The sequence below is a fragment of the Genypterus blacodes genome, unplaced genomic scaffold (genome assembly GCF_046128005.1).
Source record: "Genypterus blacodes isolate CSIRO-AG114 ecotype Tasmania unplaced genomic scaffold, CSIRO-AGI_Gbla_v1 ptg000072l_1, whole genome shotgun sequence".
Classification (NCBI taxonomy): Eukaryota; Metazoa; Chordata; class Actinopteri; order Ophidiiformes; family Ophidiidae; genus Genypterus; species Genypterus blacodes.
The window spans coordinates 3,146,062-3,169,556 of NW_027466882.1; the positions used below are offsets into that span (position 1 = coordinate 3,146,062).

Consider the following 23,495-nt stretch of genomic DNA (forward strand, 5'->3'; position numbering starts at 1 on the left):
TGATGCTGGAAGTAACATTGCTCATTTCTATGGCTACCTCCTCATTATTTGTGTGCTTTTGCCCCTTCATGCTAAATCACCCACATTATAATATAATAACCTCATCTTTTGTTTTCAAGTTTCTTTAGCCATAACTAATACTTTTGGCATTATTAAAACTACATTGGTTTTCAAGTTATAGAAATAACATCAAACATCTCTCTTAAAATACATTTAGGGCTGTTTCTTCATTCTCTAAAACATGTTCATGTTCAAACATGTTCAAACATTTTCGGGACTGAAAAATATATTTACCAGGACGAACTACATTCATGTTAATGTATCACTATCATTCACACTGAATGTTTAGATAAGATAAGATGAAAGTTTATTATCCAGAAGGAAATTACTGTATAATTTTAACTCTTTGATTTTACGAAATGTTTTTTCAATAGCGCATATTTAGTACTTCTTCGACCACAGTTATATTGTGTGTATGTGCAGGTTTCATAGTGTAGTCTAAGATTTTTAAGCAGGTCCTGTGGGAGCAACTCAGCTTTCCATTAAACCTAGCCAGGAGAATATCACTGCAGGGCAACGCAATTATTCCCCATCCAGCCAATGAAATCACACTTTGACATAAAATATTAATGACAGCTATTGTCAGGCTGGTGGTGCCATCCGTGACAGATGTACGCACAGAGCCCAAATTTGTCATTTAACATTGAAAGAGTCAGCAGTATCCATGAAACCACAAACACACACACACATACACAGGGCCTGGCCAGGGGCCTGAAACCACAATTTATATCAATTTAGATCGCTGCGCAAATTCCAAAGCACGCACCCCCCTCAACAAAGGTTTTTGTGTTCAATCGCAGTGCAAACTGTTTTAGTTTTGTTTCATAATTTAGTATGGCCCCTTTAAATTATTAAAATGTTTTATTTGCATTTTACCAAATTGTTGACATAATCAACGTGCTTCCACTTGTGAAAATAATTGTGTGATCATATGGACAGACACAAGCTACACAACATGAAAAGTCAGAGAAACCTTTGCTATCATCCTCCACGACAACCAACCCTCAATCATCACCAGCTAGGTGATGACTTTTTCTCACGAAGAGCCTAAAGCGCAGAAAAGACAGCACTAGCGATGATATTGGGGAGGCAGTAGCTCAGTGGTTAGAGCTTCCGCTTGGGAACCGGAGGGTTGCCGGTTCGAGTCCATGTCTACGTGCCCCTGAGCAAGGCACCAAACTCTCAATTGCTCCCCCCTCTGCGAAGGGTGGTGAATGTAATGTAAGTCGCTTTGGATAAAAGCGTCTGCCATGACCGTAATGTAATGTAATGATTTCAAAAATCAGGTGCTGCTTACAGCTTGACTTAACTTAACTGTCTCACTAAATCTGGTGACTTTCCAAATCCTCTTGGTGACTTTTTTTCAAAAGCAAGTAGCAACATATGTAGTGATTTTTCCTGGTGTTATCTGAGACATTTATGGTGTTTTAGAGACTCTGGCATGAAAGCACGTATCTTTCTGCAGTTAGTGTTCTCAACAGGCAGCGGGTGCTGCCAAAAGCCCCTCCGCCGTTCCAAGCACTCACAGACAGTCAGTCTCACAGCAGCCTCGCGCAGCAGTCCCAGCTGCAGTCGGCGCAGAGAGGAGACCTACACTCCACAACGTTATTCCTCACTCCTACAGCATCCAATACAATTACATGCAAATTGCCAACTACGTAAATGAGGCGATGACATCATTTAGCGACTTTTAGGACAGCAGATAGCTACTTTCCTTAGTGAAGGGGTTGGCAACGCTGCTTACAGCTGAGGATGAGGATGAGGATGGTTCGAGTCTCTCCTGTGGACCAAGAAAGTGGACTGGTAGCTGGTGAGTTGCCAGTTTGCCTCCAGGGCACTGCTGAGGTGCCCGTGAGCAAGGCCATGCAAGTGTTTGTGTGTGTGATGTGTAAGAGGGGGTGCAAGTTAAATTTCAAATGTATGGGATTTAATCGTTTATTGCATGTTCAATGACAATAAAGAATCTTGATCTAATGAACTACCCAAATGGGAGCAAGTCTGTCAAACCACAATGACATGCCACAGCCAAGAGAACCCACAGAGGATCAAAAGCCTCAGGTTCTTGAGGAGAAGAATACAGAAGAACAAAGACAAATTGTGGAGTTGCTTTATCTTAAGCAAAACAGAAAAAAAAAAATTTATTCTAAATTCCCCCGGGAGGCAGGAAAGCCCTTTTTTTCAGGTAATCACAGTGGTGAAATTGAACCACGAGAGTTCCGGTCCATATTTCTCCAAAAGACTTGAAGGATCTGAAAACTAATTTTTAAGACCGTCCTTGACCTCCAGGATGTATTTGGTGACAACAAAACTTTCTCAAAGCACAATATACACTCTGTAAAAGGATAAAAGAGACATCGACAACATGTGCTTGGCTGTGTTTCACAGAGAAAATAAAGCCTACTTTCAGCTGACTCAGTTCTGGATGACAATCACAAGGGTTAACTGCCTTTCAACTTCCTTAACTCATTGACGCCCTCTGGAAAAACTGATTATAAACTAAAAACGAAAATAGGAGCTCCACTCATGCTGCTAAAGAACCTGCAGCCAGCCTGATTGAATTCTCAATAGCGGCACAAGGTGGTGGTGGTGCAGCTGATGGACAGGGTGATTGACTGCCAGATGATGCGCTTCCCTTTACCTTTAACCAGCAGCAACCAATAACAAGGGTCAGGGTCAAGAGAATGTGAATTGTGTTGACATCTACTCTCCACAGCCTGGGTTCACTCATGGTCAGCTCTACACAGCCTTCTCCAGGAGAAAGGGAGCCAACAGCATGAAAGTTTTAATTGAAGGTGATGAGGATGGTAAAACAAAGACAAGTGTGCTGCTATAATTCTATGTGTATGCCGAAAGAGGCACGTAATGTAGCTTGTCCATGTTAATAAATGAATAATGTTGAAAATACTTTTTCTTTTATGAGTGTAGCTTTCATTGATGTATTGGGAGGATGGGGAGATCTCAGTGTGATTTCCACAACTGAATGGGCTACGAATTTGTATTTATTGTTGAGTGATTACTTATTAAATCTAAATGTCTGTAAATAGAAATCAAGGACATCAGTAGCTCTTCTGAGTACAATACAGGGGTTGGCAGAAAGTGTCTTGTGGCCTTCTTATGCAGTTTGTCTATACAATTAGTGATCATTGGTATTCAACAGACAGAGAATGGTGAGTTCTTCCTGCTTAGTTCCGTATATAGGCATCACACTTTGATTGTTGCTAGTTGTGAAAAATGCACAATCATGCCCAAAGCGGTGCTTGATAATTATGAGTTTACCGTCAACATGTTATTGTTGATACTATATATATCATAATGGTTTTGCATAGTTGTCTTTCACATCTTTCCTTCTAAAATCTGGAACTCTAAGCTTTAATTCACCCAGAAAAAAACATTTATGCACAATGTAACGCTTTAAAAGGGTATAACTTAATAACATCCTAATAAGAATCCATACATTAAGCGCGTGGTAAAATAGCTCGTGGTAATTTAGCATATCTCTTTATCTCCTGATATTGGTGGAATCTGTTTATCACTCCACTCCATCTTACAGGCTGAGGTTTTAACAGAGGTCGTCTAATTGAACCAAACAGTTCTTGCATCAAAATAAAACTGTTACTTTCAGCCACAGAAGATGAAGTTTCTCAACAATCCAAGTTTCTCAACAATCCAGCCTCAAATTTTGATTTGCAAATAGAATGAGGGTGGAGTCAAAGGCTTGACTGGTTCACCTTCACAACTGAGCAAACATAAGACTGGAATGGCTTTAATTTCTGTGCATTTCCTCTCCTTTCTTCGGTTTCTCTACACAAAAATGTGATATTAAAACTTAAATATAAAATGGGCAATTTATGTCTGTATGTGCATTTAGTTGTGTTCTCTGTTTTTGCTTGCCTTTGTTAAATACCAAACATTTAAAATCAAATATAACAAGAAACACAATTAAGACCGGACAATGTTTCCATATTTCCTTCAAAGGAATTTCATTAGAGGCACCATTCCATTAATTGAATTAAAAAACTATTTTTAATTCCAAGGGAATTCCAAATGATTGTATTGTATTAACCTTTAATGAGATCGGGACAGTTGAAGTCGCTCAGACTTGTTATTATAAAGTTGTTATTAACGTCTAATGTTTAAGATACAGGCATTTGTGTGTAATTTTAAGTTGTAAATTTCCACCAGATGGTACTTTAAACACTACAAACGTGTTGATGAATATTCACATACTTATGTGTGTCTTTTTTGCTTTATTCCAATTAAAAAAACTACTGGGGTCATTATCATGTATCTAGGTTTTGCATTCCAATTGCTTACTTGATTGCATTGGTTGCTAGTATTCCAAAGTGTTTAGATTGTGTGAATCTAAAATAATTAAATATGTTGATATATATATATACGTGCATGTATGTATGTATGAGATAACAGTGATGTATGATTAGTTCCTAATACCTTTATTATTTAGCATTTTTATAGAAACGTGACAAAATTAGAATGCTTCTATTAGTATCTATATTTATCACCATCTCTTCATTTCATTCTGAAATGATCTACGAGTCACCTCTGTGTTTTATGCTTCTTAAATTGAGCCTCAGTACCCCACTATGTACCCATCATACCCTCCTCCTCCTCCTCTTCTTCTTTGTCTCATCTAAACTCAGTCCCAGTGACATTTAAAAACCCTGCCACACACACATATACACAGTACCCTTTGTTCCCCACTAGTGTGCAGAAAAGGCCTTTTCACGTCTCTCTAATCTCTCATACATTGCAGCTAAAGGAAGATTTGTATTCACATTAAGGCTAATTTGGTAATAGTTCTACAGATTTAATAATCTACCAATATGGATCACTACTAGCGCATAATTAAGACAAAAAGATAGTGGTACTATACTAATGGATTTGGACAATGATTTCTGATGATGGGACTTGAAGTTATACCTTGCATCAACATGCACACTTATTATCTGGATGCTGCCTTCATTTCTGTCAGCTAATAATAACAATAATAACTATGTTTAACAACTGGGGGTTTTATTTGCTTCTTGAAACACAAAGTCCTTCGTTAGAAAACAACAGGAACAAATAAAGAAGAACGACTCAGATTTATGCTTTAGGGCAACTACTTGCCAATAACCAAACACTCCTGGTAAACTTCCTTTTCCCATCACTTTGCCTTCACCACACTGATTTCATCTCCCTCTACCCTAAGTGAGTCTCTCTCTCCATGTTCCACAGCCTGATCACCAATCATGTTAGTCTCTCCACTTCCTGGACCCTTTTGATTTTTCATCTAAAAGGGCAGGTTTTCCTACAGGCACATTGCTATCTCATCTCTGATGTCATCTTTTTTTTCTCTCTCCACATACAATTGCTATGAATTGCAGCCTCTTCCTTTGGGACTGCTATTTCTCATAGAAAATCTTAACAGATTAACTTCAGTGTAGTTGGGCCTTGGGTGTGCTGATAAGGTCGAGGTCGGCTGGCACTCAGAGCTTGATGATCCATCAGCCCCACAGCAATACAGTTCCTCACATTTCTTATTCCTGTCTAGGCATCAGTATTAGTATTAATGCCTAAATTTATCAAAGAGGGGAACCTTGACATTTATGATAGGAGAACGTTAATAAATGCCTTCCTAGAGCATTGAGCACTATTAATATTTCACCGTCCTCTGTGCTGAGTCACATAGCCTATTCCTATCTCTGCAGTTAAGTTGGATAAAGGTTCTGATGAAATATAGGTTGATTTAATATCTGAAGAGGAACACATATGTTTCCCAATTTAAAGGCTATTGTTAATTCACAACATACAGTTATACAGTCTTACGGTGCCTGTATTTTGTTTTGGTTCTTGATAACACTGCATTGAGGAAATATCGCTGCCTTGCTTGGTCACCATGCTGTAACAATGACTAATTGTCCGCCCCTGAAGCTGCAGGTTGAGCACATTGAGATGGCTTAATATGAATGAGGCAAAAGCCTGACATCTTGGGGCCCAGTAACGGTACACCCGACATTGACCACAACTGCCTAACTGGGAAGAGCGTTACCACAGGATCAACTCCCACAACTTCAACCATTACTAAGAGGAGTGGGGAGACCAGTGAAATAAGTAGAAAGCCAGAAGAGAGGGTATCTACCAAACTACCAATGTCCAGGGCAGGTAACCGAAAACCATGGACACCACTCTGGGTATGGAAGTATCTGTCGCCCTACACCACTCCTGGAAACCCAGGAAATACGAGTGCCGGAAAATGAAGCTAACAGTACCTCCTATGGGAGGAGTATTTCAAATCTGCATGGGAACAGTTTGGGTAAACCCAATGATCTAACCGTCAAATATGTATCGGAATGAGATAAACTTAAGTTGATAGGAGTTGCAACGAAAAGAATAAAATGTATGTGCCTTCTCAACAAGACCCCTTGAGGAAAAAGGAGAATAGCTAGGTGAAACGGTTTCACAGAGGAACCACCAGGGAAAATACTGGACTAGGCCACAACTCCTCAAAGTTGAGATTAAAGAAGGCATTTGATGAGAGACAAGAGCAAGCCGTTACAAACCCCAATGAATAAACACTATTTACTCCTACAGAGCCTACCTTCACTGTGTACCTTTTTCCGGCACTGTTGAGAGAAGATCAAGTCATGTATGACAATCTGATGGAAATGGCAAGAGAAGGAGGATGAACAGTGGAATATGCATCCCTCTGTGTGAGGTCAGAGGAAGAAATAAACCCGGGGAAAATATTTTTAAACACTGCCTCACATGATATGGGACAGTATAAAGAAACAACTTGTTTCAGAAATGACAAGCATATAAGAGAAGGTTTCCTAATGGTCCTATAAAAACCAGCAATATTTTGATTAAGAGTAATACGGGACATACACCCCTTGGTGATGTTAAGCTCCGTACCTGGGATAGTGAAACGAGTTTAGGGATATCAAGAGCACAAGGGATCAGTGTCCATTGAAAGAACCATACGAGACCTAGTGAAATTCACCACGTTGTGGTATGATACCTGCAAGCTACTGCCCAGTCTAACTTTTAGTAAAACAAATTCTAGAGAGAATGGACGACTTGAAACCCAGGTTGTACAAAGATCAAGCAGAAACCCAGGAAGAAGAGAAAGAATTTTCTGGTGTCATGGATGTTGGACCAAAACCAAAACCACTGCAGTATGATGATGAAACGTAATATATGTCATGTCAATGTGTATTTGTTACCCCTGCAGAGATCAGCAATGGGGAGTGATTTATCAGCAGAATAACCTCACAGAGGGATTAGACGCTAGGTGACGAAGAGGCGGACCACGGTCTGGGTCCGGACCCAGAAGCCACCCCATACCGACCCGGACCTACAGCCAAAACAGAAGGTTCTGATTTAAAGATGGGGCACTTCTATCTTAACTGGCGCCGCTTTTGTAGTTTTTTACGGTAATGGTTTAGCGAGGGAAAACGCCCAGACCAATTGCATGCAAGTTAAGCCATACCACGTGATACTACTCAACAAGTAGTGTATTCCAGGCAGCAAACATTGCAACTATACAGTGCAGACAAGTGAGCAAGTTAAAGGCAAGTTAAAGATGGAAGAAAGAAAAAGAAAGAGTGACACAAGTAAGAGAAGGGAGGCAGTGGCTCAGTGGGTAGTGCTTCCGCTTGGAAACCGGAGGGTCGCCGGTTCGAGTCCCTGCCGAGGTGCCCCTGAGCAAGCCACCGAACACTCAATTGCTCCCCCCTCTGCGAAGGGTGGTAATGTAATGTAAGTCGCTTTAGATAAAAGCGTCTGCCAAATGATCGTAATGTAATGTAAAAACAAAGAGAGATAAACAGACCACTGAGCCGGAGAAAGTGAGAAAAAATGGCAAAAGAAAAGTGGACAGCGAAAATAGAGCATTTAATCCAGAATGGACAGAGTCATTTCTGTTCATACTTCCCACTGAGAGCACTAAACCAGTGTGTCTCATATGTTCAGAGATGGTGGCACGTATTAAAAGTACCTATGTAAAACGGCATTATGAAACAAAACATAAAGGTTTTGAACATTCATACACTTTATGGCTCCAAATGTCAGCTTTCTCAACGATGAACTTAATAAAAACTAAATATTGTTCCAGGCTCACAAATAAGCACCTCCACATGTGTATGAGAATGGCCCTGACTCCATTCAAGCCAAGACTTTAAATCCTGGCAGATAGAAACCTGCAGCATTTACTGGGTTGACACATTAGACCCCATATTAGATGGCTGTAGGACTATGGCAACGGGAAGGAAATGTAACTTAGAATAAACCCGAACCCCAAGGGCCATGATAGCGGAATGCCCAGTGTGACTGTAAGAAAAGAAGCTTTGTGGTAGAAGGCACCCCTGCGTCCTCATTCCAGGGAGTATGGGAGGTAGAAGCTACATCTTCAGCTCAACATGCGGCTTCATTTGGAAAACCCATAATGCCCTTCAAAGAACGTGTCCTGACCACTTCGAAAAAACCTCTATGCGTTTGGACTTCATGCAAGAAGGACTAGACTGACCAAGAGCTAGAGAGTGGTCTTCATCATGCGTTTGTTACTTCTACACTGGAGTATTGCAATGTTCTTTTCTCCTACTTGAGCTCCACTGCTCTTAAAAAAACTGCAGCTGGTTCAAAACACTGCAGCATGAGTCCTGACTAAAACATCTCACTCCAAATTTATCATCGCTACACTGTTTTCCTGTTAACGCCAGGGCCAATTTCAATGTCATACTTATAACTAACATACTATTGCATGGCCTCAATTTGTTTTGTCTAACTTATCTTATAACCGCTTATGTTCCTGCATGTGCTCCAAGGTCTTAACAGGCGGGTCTGCTCACTATTGCAAAAAGAGATGCTGGTCCCAAGATCTCTCTCACTCACTCTCTCTCTTTTTCTTTCTCTCTCAGGACTTTTTCATATTTTTAGGGATAGGGAAATTGTCTATGAATTGCCTCTCTCAATGTTTCTTCCTTTCCCTGATACATTTTTTTGAGCGTTTCTCCTCGTCTTCCTTGAGAACTCTAGGCTGGGTTAGGATTTCAAATGTTGTGAATTTTGACACAGCATGCTTTTCTTGCAAAGGTACAGTTTGAAATACCCATCCAATCTCATGAACACAATTCTATGTGTAACAAAGTGGATATCAGCAATGGAGAAGCTAAAGTAACATTTATATTTCAATGTCACAAAGCTGACTTACTTCTGTTCGCATGCTATCTCCACAGTTACTTATGCTGCACTTGTGAAGGAACTTTATTGCTGAGAATCCTGACTTGACCTGGTTGTATATATATATATATATATATATATATATATATATATATATACTCTAGCATGGAGGGAAACAAAGTTGCCTTTTCTTAATGTCACTTCATATGGAATCAATAAAACTGTTTAATCATTGAACCCAAAGGTGAGACCTGCTGAGGCCTGCTGTCCAAATAATCCACAGTCTGTGATTAGCAGTGCTGTCCTGCTCTGATCAGTCACTCAGAAAAATCCTTTCCTTGTGGTCAACTCATGTTCTCCGTGTGGCTTGATTATCCCTTAGAAACGTGCCAGAGGATTGGTCTAATCACCATTAAGAGCTTTTCAACAAGCTGTTTCTTCCTTACAAATCCACTCTCCTTTCGGAGAGTGGATGTCTCAACCTCCAGCTGACCCTGACCTGATTTGTGATCTAACAAACCTTTCCTCCGTCAACTTCTGGTCATCAGTCCCATGCAGTGGGTATCTAGACCACAAGCTAGAAACTCAGCCAACAACCGCACTACAATCTTTAGAAAATCCATCATGTAAAATAATTACACACATATATATATAATTACATTGAATATATAATTTATACAATTATATTAAATATATATTTTTATAATCAGACTTGCTTAATCAGACTGTGATTGGTAAGCATGACAAACTGCTGTCTGAAAGAAGAGGACCTGACGTGCACTGATAATGGATCAAAGTTTTTAAAACCAACTGATAAGCGTACCTCTCTCTCTCTTTCTGTTTGTCGTCAGTGTTATTTTTGCCACTTTGTCTTTGATACTACTTTTAGGTGTATGGTTTGTATGATAAGATCTATATTATTTATCATTACTTTATTTATGTAATTTCACAGTCACAGGATTTGTGATAATTCTTCTATGTTCGACAAAAGCTTAACGTATAAAATATAACAGCAAATCAAATGCAAAAATAAATTGCAAATGTGTCACTAAAATCACAATTTTACTTTTCTCTGAGTCACCCAGCCTTTCTCAATATAGAGAGTTGATCATCTGTGCCAACGCTGTTCATGACTTGTTTTTTTTTTTGATCAAATTAATTTTTAAGTTTTACATTCCCATGAAAATAAACACTTGAACTAAATAACGTGTTTGAATTCAAATTTAGATTAGCTTCGTCCCCTCCCCTCACTGAGAAGTAGAGTTTGTTTCTGTTCTTTCATTGGACAAATTATCACGCGAGTACATAGTTCAGCGTTGATGGTTCACGTAATGCACGACTCTGTGATGATTGAACACTGAATGTTCCTGCGCATGGAGATGAGAGATGGTAACACAGCAAATTGCCATCTGCAGTACTGGAAAGCCAACAATTACTTCTAAAAACAACTTTATTATATTGTTCTGTTTGTGACCGAGGGTATATATGTTGCAGCCGCCTAACCAGAGTTTGATTAGTTTGGTGCTTTTGCTGAACTCTTTTGAACTTGCATAAGTGACATGAAAAAGATGCAAAGAGGTGCAAAATGTGCATGAGTTGGGACAAGATTACACTTTGAGTAAACTATGTTTGCAAAAAAACGACATGGGTCTAACAGATGATACTATTGCTTATCAATTGCCAATCTTCATATAGACAGAATCTGTGATTGCATTTAAGATTTTGATTCTCGGTCACTCACCAGGGACCACAGAAAACAACATATTCAAGAGCTCAGATGTTCAAAAAGATCTTCAACTATACAGAGCCTAAAAAAGTAACACTTGGGAATGATGAAAATATGACACAAAGGTTTGCTTACTACATACCAGTGAAACAAACAGTAAAGAGGTTATTAGAATCAGAATTATTGAAGCATTCAAAGTCACTTTGGTCCTGTGAAACAGCCTCTTGTGATTTTGTTGGTGATGGTCAAAACTTAAAGTCCTACTAGTTCTTCAATGAGAATCCAGGATGCCTGAAGCTAATTCTGTACAAAGATGCCTTTGAAATTGTCAATCCCCTCAACTCTGCAATCTTTCTGTGACAAATTTACCTGTTCATATGTTCTTCCAATACTGACCACATGTCCGTGTTTGATTGTGTGGAGAGAATTGTCTAAAACAATTTGGAAGTGCTAAGGTTTTCTCAGAGAGGATAGTAAATTTAGACGATTTAGAGGAAATGGAGTAAGAATAGGTATTTAAAATGTCAAAGGGGCAATGCATTGTATTGCTGGTGATAATTTGGGGTCACATAGCATTGGTGGGTTTACTAGTCATTCTTAGTGCTTTTACAGGTACTGTGAAATCATGCTTACGGAGTGATCCAAATGCATGCATTTTTACTGCAGTGCAGATGACACCCAACTTGAAGACATTAAGACCATGTCTCGTAATTTTCTCTTACTTTAACTCTGACAAAACTGAATAAAATATGTTTATAGACAAGCACAATAACCTTATTGTGCTTGTCTATAAACATATTTGATAAACATTATCTAATAATGATGCCTTGGCCTCCAGCGCCACCGTAAGGAATCTAAGAGTCATCATTTATTGGGATTTGTCATTTAACTCCCACATAGGTTCATAGTTGAATTGAATTTAAATGTGGTCCACAGCGCACACCTGGAAGCTATGTTTCTGCTGTTGGTGATCTACAAGCTGAAGGCAATCAACATATTAAAAGCATAAAGGGAAACTCCGGTTCATGTTTTCATGTTTGCTAGCCTGGTCTCCCACCTTGTTTAGGCCATGATATATTCAAGGGTGTCTTATCCAATTATGTTGCACTATACATGAAGTTTTTCATAGAGAAAAATAAATGTTTTTTGTAATTCAAGTACAAAAGATCTCTCCCTCACAAAGCAATGTGCTGTCAACTGGGAGGTCCCTAAGCTTTCAGATCAACCCATTCAGAACTGGAGTTTCTTCAAGTTGCTACAAGTATTAGATGGTGATAAAATACAATATGCAGAGGATGATGTGTGGCAAGTAATGCTCCAGCTTAAAGATATAAATGACAAAAGCTTTTGGTTGTTACATAAACTTGTATACATTTTTGTGTATTTTTCTGGCAACCACAGCTGCTATTTTTTTCCATAAATTGTTTTTGGTACAGTGTACGTATTAAATTTACAAGCATAAATGTCTGAATTAAGGTTTAAGGTCCCCTTCAGAGAAGAAGGGTGTGCATTTGTGAGTGAGTGTGTTTTGAGAGAGGAAACTGTATTTGAACATTGGAGGACAGAAAAAATAGAAGCCATGTGACATGGGGGTGAAGCCACTTTGCTATTCACTTTTCTCTCTTTTGTGCACCACATGGAAAGGGGCATCTGCCACAGAAGGCCTGAACAGAGCCACATGCTGAGAACAAAGCATAAACAGAGAGTTGTTCTGTCCTCTGTCTGTGTGCGTGCGTGCGTGCGTGCGTGCGTGCGTGCGTGCGTGCGTGCGTGCGTGCGTGCGTGCGTGCGTGCGTGCGTGCGTGCGTGCGTGCGTGCGTGCGTGCGTGCGTGCGTGCGTGCGTGGCATTATACAACCTTAAGTGGCCTCTTTTCATTTGGTCTTTAAAGAGCTGACTAGGTCCTGATAGGAAAACTGCCCCACAAATTACTATCAGTAATAGTTGAGTCAGAATATGGAGATCGGTGCTGTAGCTGCCATTGTTTGAAAAAAAGGAATAGCATGATGTGGTGCAACATAACACATGTTTTGGTTAATTGTTAATTGTGTCAGAATATGGGGATTGGTGCTGTAAATAAATTGGATTTTATTATATTTTTCCACTTGTTATATTTAACATCTTAACCCCTACATTGGTAAATGTGTTTTAAAGAAAAAACAACTACATTTTCTTTTTTTACCATCATCATCCTATGGATGGATGGTTGGATGGATGGATGGATAGATAGATATGTGTGTGTGCAATGGCAAGACTGATTGAGAGAATATAATAAATTGTTCTTAGTGATGATCACTTTGGTCAATATAGGTCTCTCTCCAAAAAGGGAAACTCAAAATATGTGGAATCCTGATTATTCTTAAACGGGATGTAAACCCGGAAGTCCCGCCCTTGGTCCAATGACGGCAGCCAATGAGTTGTGGGGTAGGCTGGTTGAATCTCCACTTCAGCAATGTGACATTATTGTTATTGTTGTTTAATGATCTCCTTTATCTGACTCCATAAGTTAAATATTTGTTTGCTAGTGATAATTTAGTCTCTAATCGGTTGATTCTGTAAAAAGATTGCCAATTGTCTGCTTAGAATAAGAAGCTTTAGTTTCTGATCTTTCTATTAGTGTGGGGATTTGGGATTTATTTAGTATTGAATATACATTCTTATTTACTTTGAGATTATGTTATTCATTCGAACTGAGAATATTTACACACCCTTGCGTCAAATAATTGATTTGACCCATACCAATCTGGCTTACTTGATAGTCTAAAACACAGGTGTCAAACTCCGAGCCAAATCCGTCCCGCCAAGTCATTTTATATGGCCCGTGAGAGCAAAGAGCTTTTAAGCGTAAATTGTCCATAAACTTCATTTCCAACAATGCATGTCAATTTTGCGTCCCGCGAAGTGACGGCATCCCAACACTAAAATGCAGCGTTTCCACATCAGCATCAGATCAACGCTTGACAAAGGGGATTTTCCGAGGATAGATTCTATGATATTTTTGTAAATGATTCCTTCATGTAATCTCCGTCTGTGAGCGGCTTTTCGTGCCTTACGATCTTCTCAAATTGATCTTCTTGATCGATTTGCTCTCCCCAGCTTTCCACAGCAGTATCCAAATAGCTCCTTTACGTTCTTTTCCTGCTTTGTACTTTTCAGTTAAAATGTTTGTTCTGGAAATGTCTTGGAATATTTTACCTTTTACTACTCCTATTTATTATAATTTTTATCATTATTATTAATTATTATTATTTATCTCCTGTATTGTTGTCAGTGAAAGCAAATTGTAACTGCCCAGGCAGAGTTAAACACTGTTCCTCCACGACTTTTTTGGAAATAGTGGAAATGTATGTACATTTTAAATCATACAAGTTGTTTTGTTGTTTTTTCCCTGCTGTAAAAGTTTGGTAACCACTGACTTAAGAAATTTCAGGTTGTTCATAATATGTTTTGTAAAAAGATAGTTAAATAACATTTGCAATATGAACCTGTACTCCTTTGCCCTAAAACAAAGGGAAAACTTGTCCATTTACACCCATTTATGGGTTTATAGATTTTACTAATCCGACCCACTTGAATCTAAATTGGGCTGAATGTGGCCCCAAACTAAAATGAGTTTGACACCCCTGGTCTAGAAAATCAAATTGGCATTTGTGGTCTTGCACTTTGCTGGTCTAGATCATACCTAACAAATTGGTTCCACTTCATTTTGCTAAATAATACCAATTCGCCTTGCTACCCTGTAAAGTTTGGCGTTCCACAGGGTTCTGTATTGGGCCCATGACTCTTTTCAATTTATATGCTCCCATTTTGATATATAATTTTTCAGTTTGGCATAGATTTTCATTCTTATGCGGACAATACCCACTTGTATGTTTCCATAAATCCCAACTTTGAGTCCTGACTTCTAGCCATAAAAGGATGGATGCCAAAAAAATTCTGCTTCTTAATGTCAGTATAAAACTGAAATGTTGATCTTAGGGCCAAAGAAACAGACATTGAAATTTCAGAACCTTTTAGTTAACTTTTACAATGCTTTACGATGCTCTGCAACGGCAAATAATCTGGGCGTAACATTTGACAAGGACCTAACATTCAGCAGCCACATTAACAATGTTACAAGGCTTGCATGCTTCCATATCCGAAATATCACCAGAAGCACCTTTAGCAAGCCCTAATTCATGCATTCCTTACTTCCAGGCTGGACTACTGTAATGTCCTCGTCTCTGGCTTCTCTGGCTACATTTGCTTCCTGTCAGTTCCAGGGCTGATTTTAAGGTCTTACTTCTTGCCTTAAAGATACTACAGGGTCTGGCTCCAGCATATCTTTCTGACCTTAATGTCACTTACATTCCTGAGTGACCCTTAAGATATTGGCAGGCAGTCAATATAAGGACTTTTAGAAATAGACCATTTTCATATCGCTCTCCTTTTCTCTGGTATGCACTTCCTGCACTCATTAAAGACGCAGGCTCCCTAGAAATGTTTTAATCCCACCTGAAGACACACCTCTTTTTTGTTTACTTTGACAATTACTAACTCAACAATGAACAGGAAGCAAAGTCTCCTTCTTGCAGCAGAGTGAATAGCCAAACCTGGTTTAGTTCAGGGCTTAGATAGACTCTGTCCACTCTTGGTCAGTGATAGTGTGCGTGTATTGACAAGATGGGGCAAATCAGCTGATTTCCTCTCTATTCCTTCTTTAGTCCGCTCATATTACATCCTGCGACTGGACTGACCACTGCTCTGGCCTACGGCCTCCACACCCTTGAGTGTGGGGTCCACAGGTCAGCTATTTTTGAGCTCCAAGGCTCCTGAGCTGTCTCAACGATAGACGGCTTCTCACCCAGTGGGTGTGTCCATCCACAGGGCTTTGCGGACTCACTCAGATATATTATCTATTTAAGTTCGAATGTGTGAATTAAATCTTACCAAATCACAAACTGTACTGTTCCCAAGTCATTCCTTACAGATTGCCATCACATTTCTTTTTAATATTTCCCAATGATGTACCATTGAAATCTCTACATAGAAATAAGATTTCCAAGAGGAAGTATGTTAATTGAAAAGAGTATTTGACCAGGAAAACAACCCTGTGGAACACAAAACTTTACCGGGTAGAGAGGCAAGTTGGTTTCATTTAACAAGACGAAATTGAACATATTGGTTAAAATATTATGATCAGTATCAAAATCTTAAACCGGGGAGAATGGATAGGATAATGGATGTATGTGGATAGGAACCGAGGTGACGTTGAACTCAGCAGTAAGGAGTTGATCTCTATTTGCCTCTTAAGTCACAATTTGAGTTTTATGAAATGGCCTAAAACCGGATTGCTCCAATAAATTTTTAGAAGTAAGATTGTTTGTCATCGAGTGGGCTACAAAATGCTCAAGGATGTTTTAGAATTAGAATGTACTCTAGTCCATTTACATTATCTGTCGACATGTCAAATGAGAGTACTGTCCAACGGTTTCAGAATTTACAGCTGAGGAAAGTATTAATTTTATTATTTTCAGAAGTGATTAAATCACTCAGAATGTCTCCCTATTTAGTGTACTATTTAATTTCCGTAAATCTGTTGTTTAAGATTTAAGATACTTTATTAATCATCATATCACACAAACACATGCATTACAGAGGGGGTGCAGGGCAGCCATTCTGCGGCGCCCATGGAGCAGTTGGGGGTTCGGTGCCTTGCTCACGTGCAGCTCGGCAGTGCTCTGGAGGTGCAGAGTAGACTTCCAGTGCTCTGGAAGTGTACTTACAGAGCAGAGTAGAGGTGCTTACTTGCTCCACATGCGAGACTCGAACCGGCGACCATCCAGTTCCCAGCTGTCCACTCAGCGGCCTGAACTACTGCCGCCCATCTGATCAATACCTGACCTGACTGAACATATATTTACCAAGTAAAAGTAGGGCTGCATTTCAAAATAAGTATAAATATAAAATAAATGAAATGTGAAAATTGTACATGTTCAAATAAAGTGCTTAACTTAAATAGTCTTAAAAAAATAAATAATAATAAATAAAGAGAGCAAAAGCTTGAATTTCCCTTTTACTGTTTCACATCTTGACTCAACAGTCCCGACCTATTTTACAGATAATAAATCTCAACACATCCTAACAATTGAACAGTTTACATTTGAACAGAGTACCACTTTCTTCCCCGCTTATATCTCACTCCACCGCATTTTTGCTCAGTTGGAGAATTGAGCTCTAGCTCGCCCTGCCAGGATTTTAAATCTGGGCTTGGATGTAGTCAGGGCCATTCTCATACACATGGTGCCTGGAATGGTATTTAGTTTAATAAGTGCCACCATTTCTGGACAAATGAGACACACTGGTTTAGTGTTCCCAGTGGGAAGTATGAACAGATGACTCTGTCCATTCCGGATTAAATGCTCTATTTTCCCTGTCCACTTTTATTTCTTTGGAGAGCGCCATTTTTGTCTCCCTTTCTCTAGTGCAGTCGTCTGTTTCTCAATTTTCTTCGGCTCAGTCGACTGTATATCTGTCTTTGTTTTCTCTAACCTGTAGCCCTCTTTCTTTTTCTTTCTTCCATCATTAACTTGCCTCTAAATCTCTCACCTGCCTGCCTGTAGAGTCGCAAATTTTACAGCTCGGAATCCACAAACTTGATTGGCTTAGTAGTATCATGTGAGATGGCTTAAATGCAATTGTAATTGGGTGCTATTGGTCTGTGCGTTTTCCTCGCTAAACCATTACTGTAAATACTACAAAAGCGGCGCCGGTTATAATAGAAGCGCCCCGTCTTTTAAATCATAGCCTCCTCTTTTGGCTGTGGGTCCGGGTCCTTATGGGACAGCTTCTGGGTCCGGACCTGGGTCCGGCCTGTTGGTGACCGAGGTGATTGTATTAACATCACCAGACAAGAAATTATGTCACTGTGGGCAAAAGGAAACCATTTAACTTAAATGATAATATGGATACTGACGTCAATCACTTACATACTCTAACTCAGGGTAAATTTCTCTAAACTGAGAATGTACCTAATGTATAACCGTTATAACCTTCAACTGACACTCAGTTACATCAGTGGTTCCCAAAGAGGGGGGATCTTTTGCAGGGCACGGAGCTGGATCAGAAGAGGAGCGATATGAATATGAAAGTACCGCCTCGGGTAAATGAATGAGGCGATATTTCTTCGTCTTGCTGCAGAGTGAGTGTCCAGCGACCAACTCTTTGGCTGTCCAAAATTGTCTTATATTGTCTCAACCCCCCCCCCCCCCCCCGTCAGACCGATCAGCCGTCCCGTATTGTTCGACAGTATATCGTCCCTGAAGGGAATGCAGCTACAAAATTACTTATTAGTACTGTTTGTGAGAGCAGAAATAGAGCATGTTGCATGATGAGGGAGGCAGTGGCTCAGTGGGTAGTGCTTCCGCTTGGGAACCTAGCTAACTAGGTGCCCGAGGCACTGCCGAGGTGCCCCCTGAGCAAGGCACCGAACCCCCAATTGCTCCCCCCTCTGCGAAGGGTGGTAATGTAATGTAAGTCGCTTTGGATAAAAGCGTCTGCCAAATGATCGTAATGTAATGATGAAGTACAGCAGGACTGGGCTTCAAATTTACACCAAACCAAATCAGGAAAATCAATCCAATGACGATTTTATGGGTGTAGCCTTGAAATGAAAATGAAAATTCAGCAATGCAAGACCACCACTTCACTTACAACTTTGGAGCACTGATTTATGGACCCTTGGGGATCCCAAATAAAAGAGCAACTTTTCCTGTAAATGATTGGTAGCTTAGTAGTCGGTAGGCGCACACCTATTTGAGGTAATCTTCACATGAGCAAATACTGTAAGAGCCCGAAAAAATTAGGGTCTCTTACAGCTTTGCTTTGTAAATAACTAACTTTATGCACAATCGTCATCAGGGGGAATCAACCAGACTTTTGCCATCTTGGCTATTCTACCTTTATATAATATGGGCAGGTATCCTAGCATAGGCACTAGTTGGTTAGCACTGTGTTAGCAGATATGAAATGCCACTAATTCTGCACTTATCATTCTTATGATGAGGTGATCATGTTCCAATAACAAGTCGGAAAATGAGCTAGCTAGCTAGCTAGCCATTGTTAGCTATTGTAAGCAATACCAGTTTTTTTGTGCATACAAACACTGTAGCAACATGTCCACAAACAGACGTTGTACACTACACTGTGCACAAATGATTTGATGAGACACAAAGGACAGATGTGCTAATAAACGGTATATTAAACAACAGCTTTCACAATGTAGATGTACTGAGATCCCATCTAGGATTTTGAGGTTAGTGAAGTTCTAACTGGGAAATTCCAAGTTCCAATGTATGTGTCATTTGGTTAGTGGTTACTGGCCTTTCCATGCCATTTACTGGTTGGATGCTTGCAAAAACAAATTAAAGTTACTGTCCCCTATACCTTATTTTAAATCTTAAGCTATTTAACTGAAAATTAAGTATTTTCACAAAATTTTGGACCACCAGCACTACCACATTTGTGAAATAAGAATACTTAAATTAAACCTACTGTATGTTGCATATGGGTCTGATGTACATATGGTACTTTTTTTTTCACATTGTCCAGCAGCACGGGTAAAACCAGGCTTACAATGAATCTATTACAATATGTTATAAAACGGTGATATTGCGTTACAACAGTAACTAAGTTGATTACTATAATAAACATGTAAACAATTATATCAAAATAGAAAATAAAATAATAATAATAATAATAATAATAATAATAATAATAATAAAATAAAGAAATTCATCTCATCTTAAAAGTAATAAATACATGTAAAACCTACTCAGAAAGGATGTGGGCTCATCCCTGAGGTGAAATGGGAAATAAACAGAATAAACTTGGCTCTGTTCCCATAACTTTTACCTCACATTGACTACCCGTCTCACTGAAATTACATATTAAGACACAGACTCACACAAGTTATGATAAGTTAGTGCAAAAGCAATAGGGAATTTCTTTTTTACTAATTGCTAAACTTCAAAACATGTATTACCTTTCCATGAAGGGCTATCTGGATTCTCCAATTCAGCAGAATAAGGTTTGGAGTCCTGGGTATATCTACTACCAAAACACCAAACTCACTTTGTAATAGTTTCCCATATTATTTTAATTGTTAAGGTATTCATTATCTGTGGTGGTTTACGCCAGGCTAATGAACTTTGAGTGTGCCAGGAGGGTATACAGACTTTACTTTACTTTATCAAGGGGTGTCAGTACAGGTTGAATTTCCTCAAATTAAAATTTAATACAACTGGTATTTCAATTAAATGAGCCGTCAGCTTCCTCTGCTTTTATTTATTTTGCTGGGTCTTTACACTGGTGCTGCACTGGGCTTCTCCCCACTTTGCCATTCAGGTGGTGAAGGAGACATTGTATGGACCACGCAGCGCATGCACATGCACATGCACATGCACACACACACACACACACACACACACACAAACACACACACACACAATAGACAGACATATTCAACCCTTGAATATTTACAGTCATATGGTGGATTTTATTTGCCACCATGACATAAAAACCAAGGAGCGGACCTCATAGCTGGCTACAGCAACATCCAGATACATCTTTTTAAAATAGGTGCTAATGGGACCATCGATTGTTAACAATTGTACAATATGTCTGTGTAGACACCGCAGCAACATGATAAATGCTAAATTCATTGATTATACATTTTGTAGAAATCATCCTTATGTTAGGTCCAACATTTCCAGATAGGATTCAGTATTCTATACAACATCAGACCACATGCCTCAAACTAATAACAAGCGGATTCCACTCAGCTTGATCAACATAATTTATTTAATAGATATATTGTTAAGTCCGTGTGAAAAAGGCATGTAGAGATTTGGTTTCTGACATTCAAAGTAGTTTTGAATGATTCCATCTTTCAACAAAAAGAAGACACAGACACTCCTAAAACACTTCAACTTGAGGTGAGAGAAACCCAGGAAACTGATGTGGAAATTCCCCACACATGTAGACAGGATCAGGGAATGCCAGAAGGAATTGACAAAATTCTAAACACAATTTATGCCTGTACTAGTAGTATTGTTGTAGAAAAATGTGTCAAACTCAACTACAACATGGTGACACACCAGCCCCACAATGGATAATTAAATGAACTAATTAAATAAATTAAATAGTATATTCACTGCAATAATTCAAACTGCCATCTCTGTCATAAAATCTCTTCTTTGCAGCTAGAATAAACACACTTGCTAAGTAAGGTTTACAAGCAAGTGTGTTCTTTCTAGCTGCATATGGAAGAGTCTTGTTTTCAAAAGGAGTTTCAAAATTAAAAGCATGATAAGATAAAGAGGCATAAACTGGGTCTTGAGATGGATTGGAGATCTGAAAGGTTACCAGGATCTGATCAAAAATGCCACATCAATGACAGCAGAACATCAGGTTTGAATAGTTCCATCCCTTTCATTTTAGCATTGGTGCCACAGCCCCGTTAGTGAGCCAAACATCCATCAGCAGCCAAGTGCTGATGAATTTAAGCCATTTGTAGACCTATACAGAAACATGTCTACAAGACTGTATCTAGGTTACCTTTGTCTTGTTCTCGTTAGTCTAACCTTAATCTCGCTTAATGCTCTTCCCCGGGAGACGGGGGCATAACACATAAGACCAGAATTTCCATTCCTTTGCACAAGGGTGTGAAGAGTGACACATGTGAATAACCATTAATGTGAGCAGAGACAACGCATCATTTAGAAGTAGTTTAGTTCATCATCAGTACTTTAATGTACTGAACAATTTCACCTTTTTGGCTTATTAAAGATTGCTCATGTTTCTGATTGAGATACATGATATTTAAAAAAAAAAAAAAAAAAAACAATTCAAAGAAAAACAAAGCATTAGGTGTCCAAGTACCAAGATGAAGTGACCTTTATAATGCAGTTTAAATTATAGTTTATTATAGTTAAGTAGAAATAAAGTCATTGTCATTGTTGAACTATTAGATGTCAGGCTTTACAATCTTTAAAACCATTTAATTTGCTTCCATCATGTCAGAGGTGGACATCATAACCTGGTATATAAACTCAAAAGTCAACATTAATTCAATATTGAATATAATATTTCAACATAATGATCCTAATTCTATGTAAAGTGGTGAATTGTAAATATGTATATGTATATTGAGAATAATGCATGCTCTTTACCCAAATGCTAAATTTGAGGTTACGAACATTTTCAAGCTTGACTAAATCACATCTGAGACTGCACCCAGAACCATTGATCAGGCTGAGCTGCACTCTAAGGACACTCATTGATCAGCTTGGGGGTGGGGGGTTGCAGAGTCCCACTGAAACCACTGTATACCAGAGGAACAGAGAGAAGTCCTCAACATCCCATCTTGTGATACTACACAATCTCTACAAACCCAGCCCTCAGTACTGAATCATTCCTGAGTGTGCACCACTTCCTGTGCAGCGTGTTGATGTTTACCCTGCACAGAAAGAGGCTCAAGCAGCTACACTGTACACACCATTTCTCATCAATTGCACACGTCACAGAGTGATGAATGAGTCCAATAGCAGTAGAAGAGTCCCAGCTGCCCGAGCCTATACAAAGACAGAGGGAGTGAATGCCAACGCTCCAACTTAAGGGCAAAGAGATATTCACCTAAGGGACTGCAGTAAATATAGTATGTTACCACGCTGTACTGTAGCAAGCTGCTTCCAATGCATCAACCTCTGCCAAATGTCTGCACAAACCAACCACAATATAGAAAGAGGCAGTCACATTTACTAATTGAAGATGCTGTACCACACTGGGTTGAGTCTGAACAAACAAATACAGATAAAGCTGAAAGTGATAACCAGAGAAAGAAACAGGGTGAGTTAGTGAAGTTTAGCAGCCCCTCTGCTTCCTCAAACAATAACATTTCCAGGTCGATATTTGAGCAAGATCTCGGTGTATGACTGAGAGACTGTGTACACATCCATCTAGCTACTCAGCATGTCTAGGTGTACCACCTTGGTGTAGCAGGAGAGGGTGGATTGTACCTGTTTGCCAGATGTAGAAGGGTGTAGTTTCCACTTGGGTTGGCGCACCGAACTCCCTCAATGAGAGAAAGAGCAGCGCTAGCCTCCAGAGAGGAGGCGCCGCTACTCCTCTGGTAACCCACAGCGTCCCCATCGCGGTGCCGGCCAGCCCCATGGCGACCGCACAGCAATTAAATCCCAACAAGGAAACCACGGACGACCACACGGCAAAGAGCAGCTCCACGGCGTGTGATTCTGGTTTTTGCTTTGCTTTTGTCCAGACCGATGCCTCCGAGAAGTAATCTAGAAATGAGGTCTCCTTCTGTTCTCCTTTTTCTACCGCACTCGGTTTCCTACTCAGTGCAAGAGAACGGTGAGGATGAAACAGTGAACAATAGATCCTTAAACCAAGGTTGCTGCTACTCCTGCTGCTGCTGTGTGCTGGGTTGATGCAGCACCTCCCTCTCACCCACCCCTTTCTTTTCTTTCTCTCTCTCT

The 23,495-nt window shown here is 39.6% G+C and overlaps 1 protein-coding gene across 1 annotated transcript in view; it reads right to left on the reverse strand.

Annotated features, from left to right (window-relative positions):
• Positions 1–23,172, reverse strand: part of thsd7aa (thrombospondin, type I, domain containing 7Aa) — a 101,547-nt gene extending 78,375 nt beyond the window's left edge. Inside the window, exon 1 of the mRNA XM_076157061.1 lies at positions 23,019–23,172. Within this exon, the coding sequence (XP_076013176.1) occupies positions 23,019–23,172 (154 nt within the window). The remainder of the gene's footprint in view (positions 1–23,018) is intronic.
• Between the last annotated feature and the right edge of the window lie 323 nt (positions 23,173–23,495).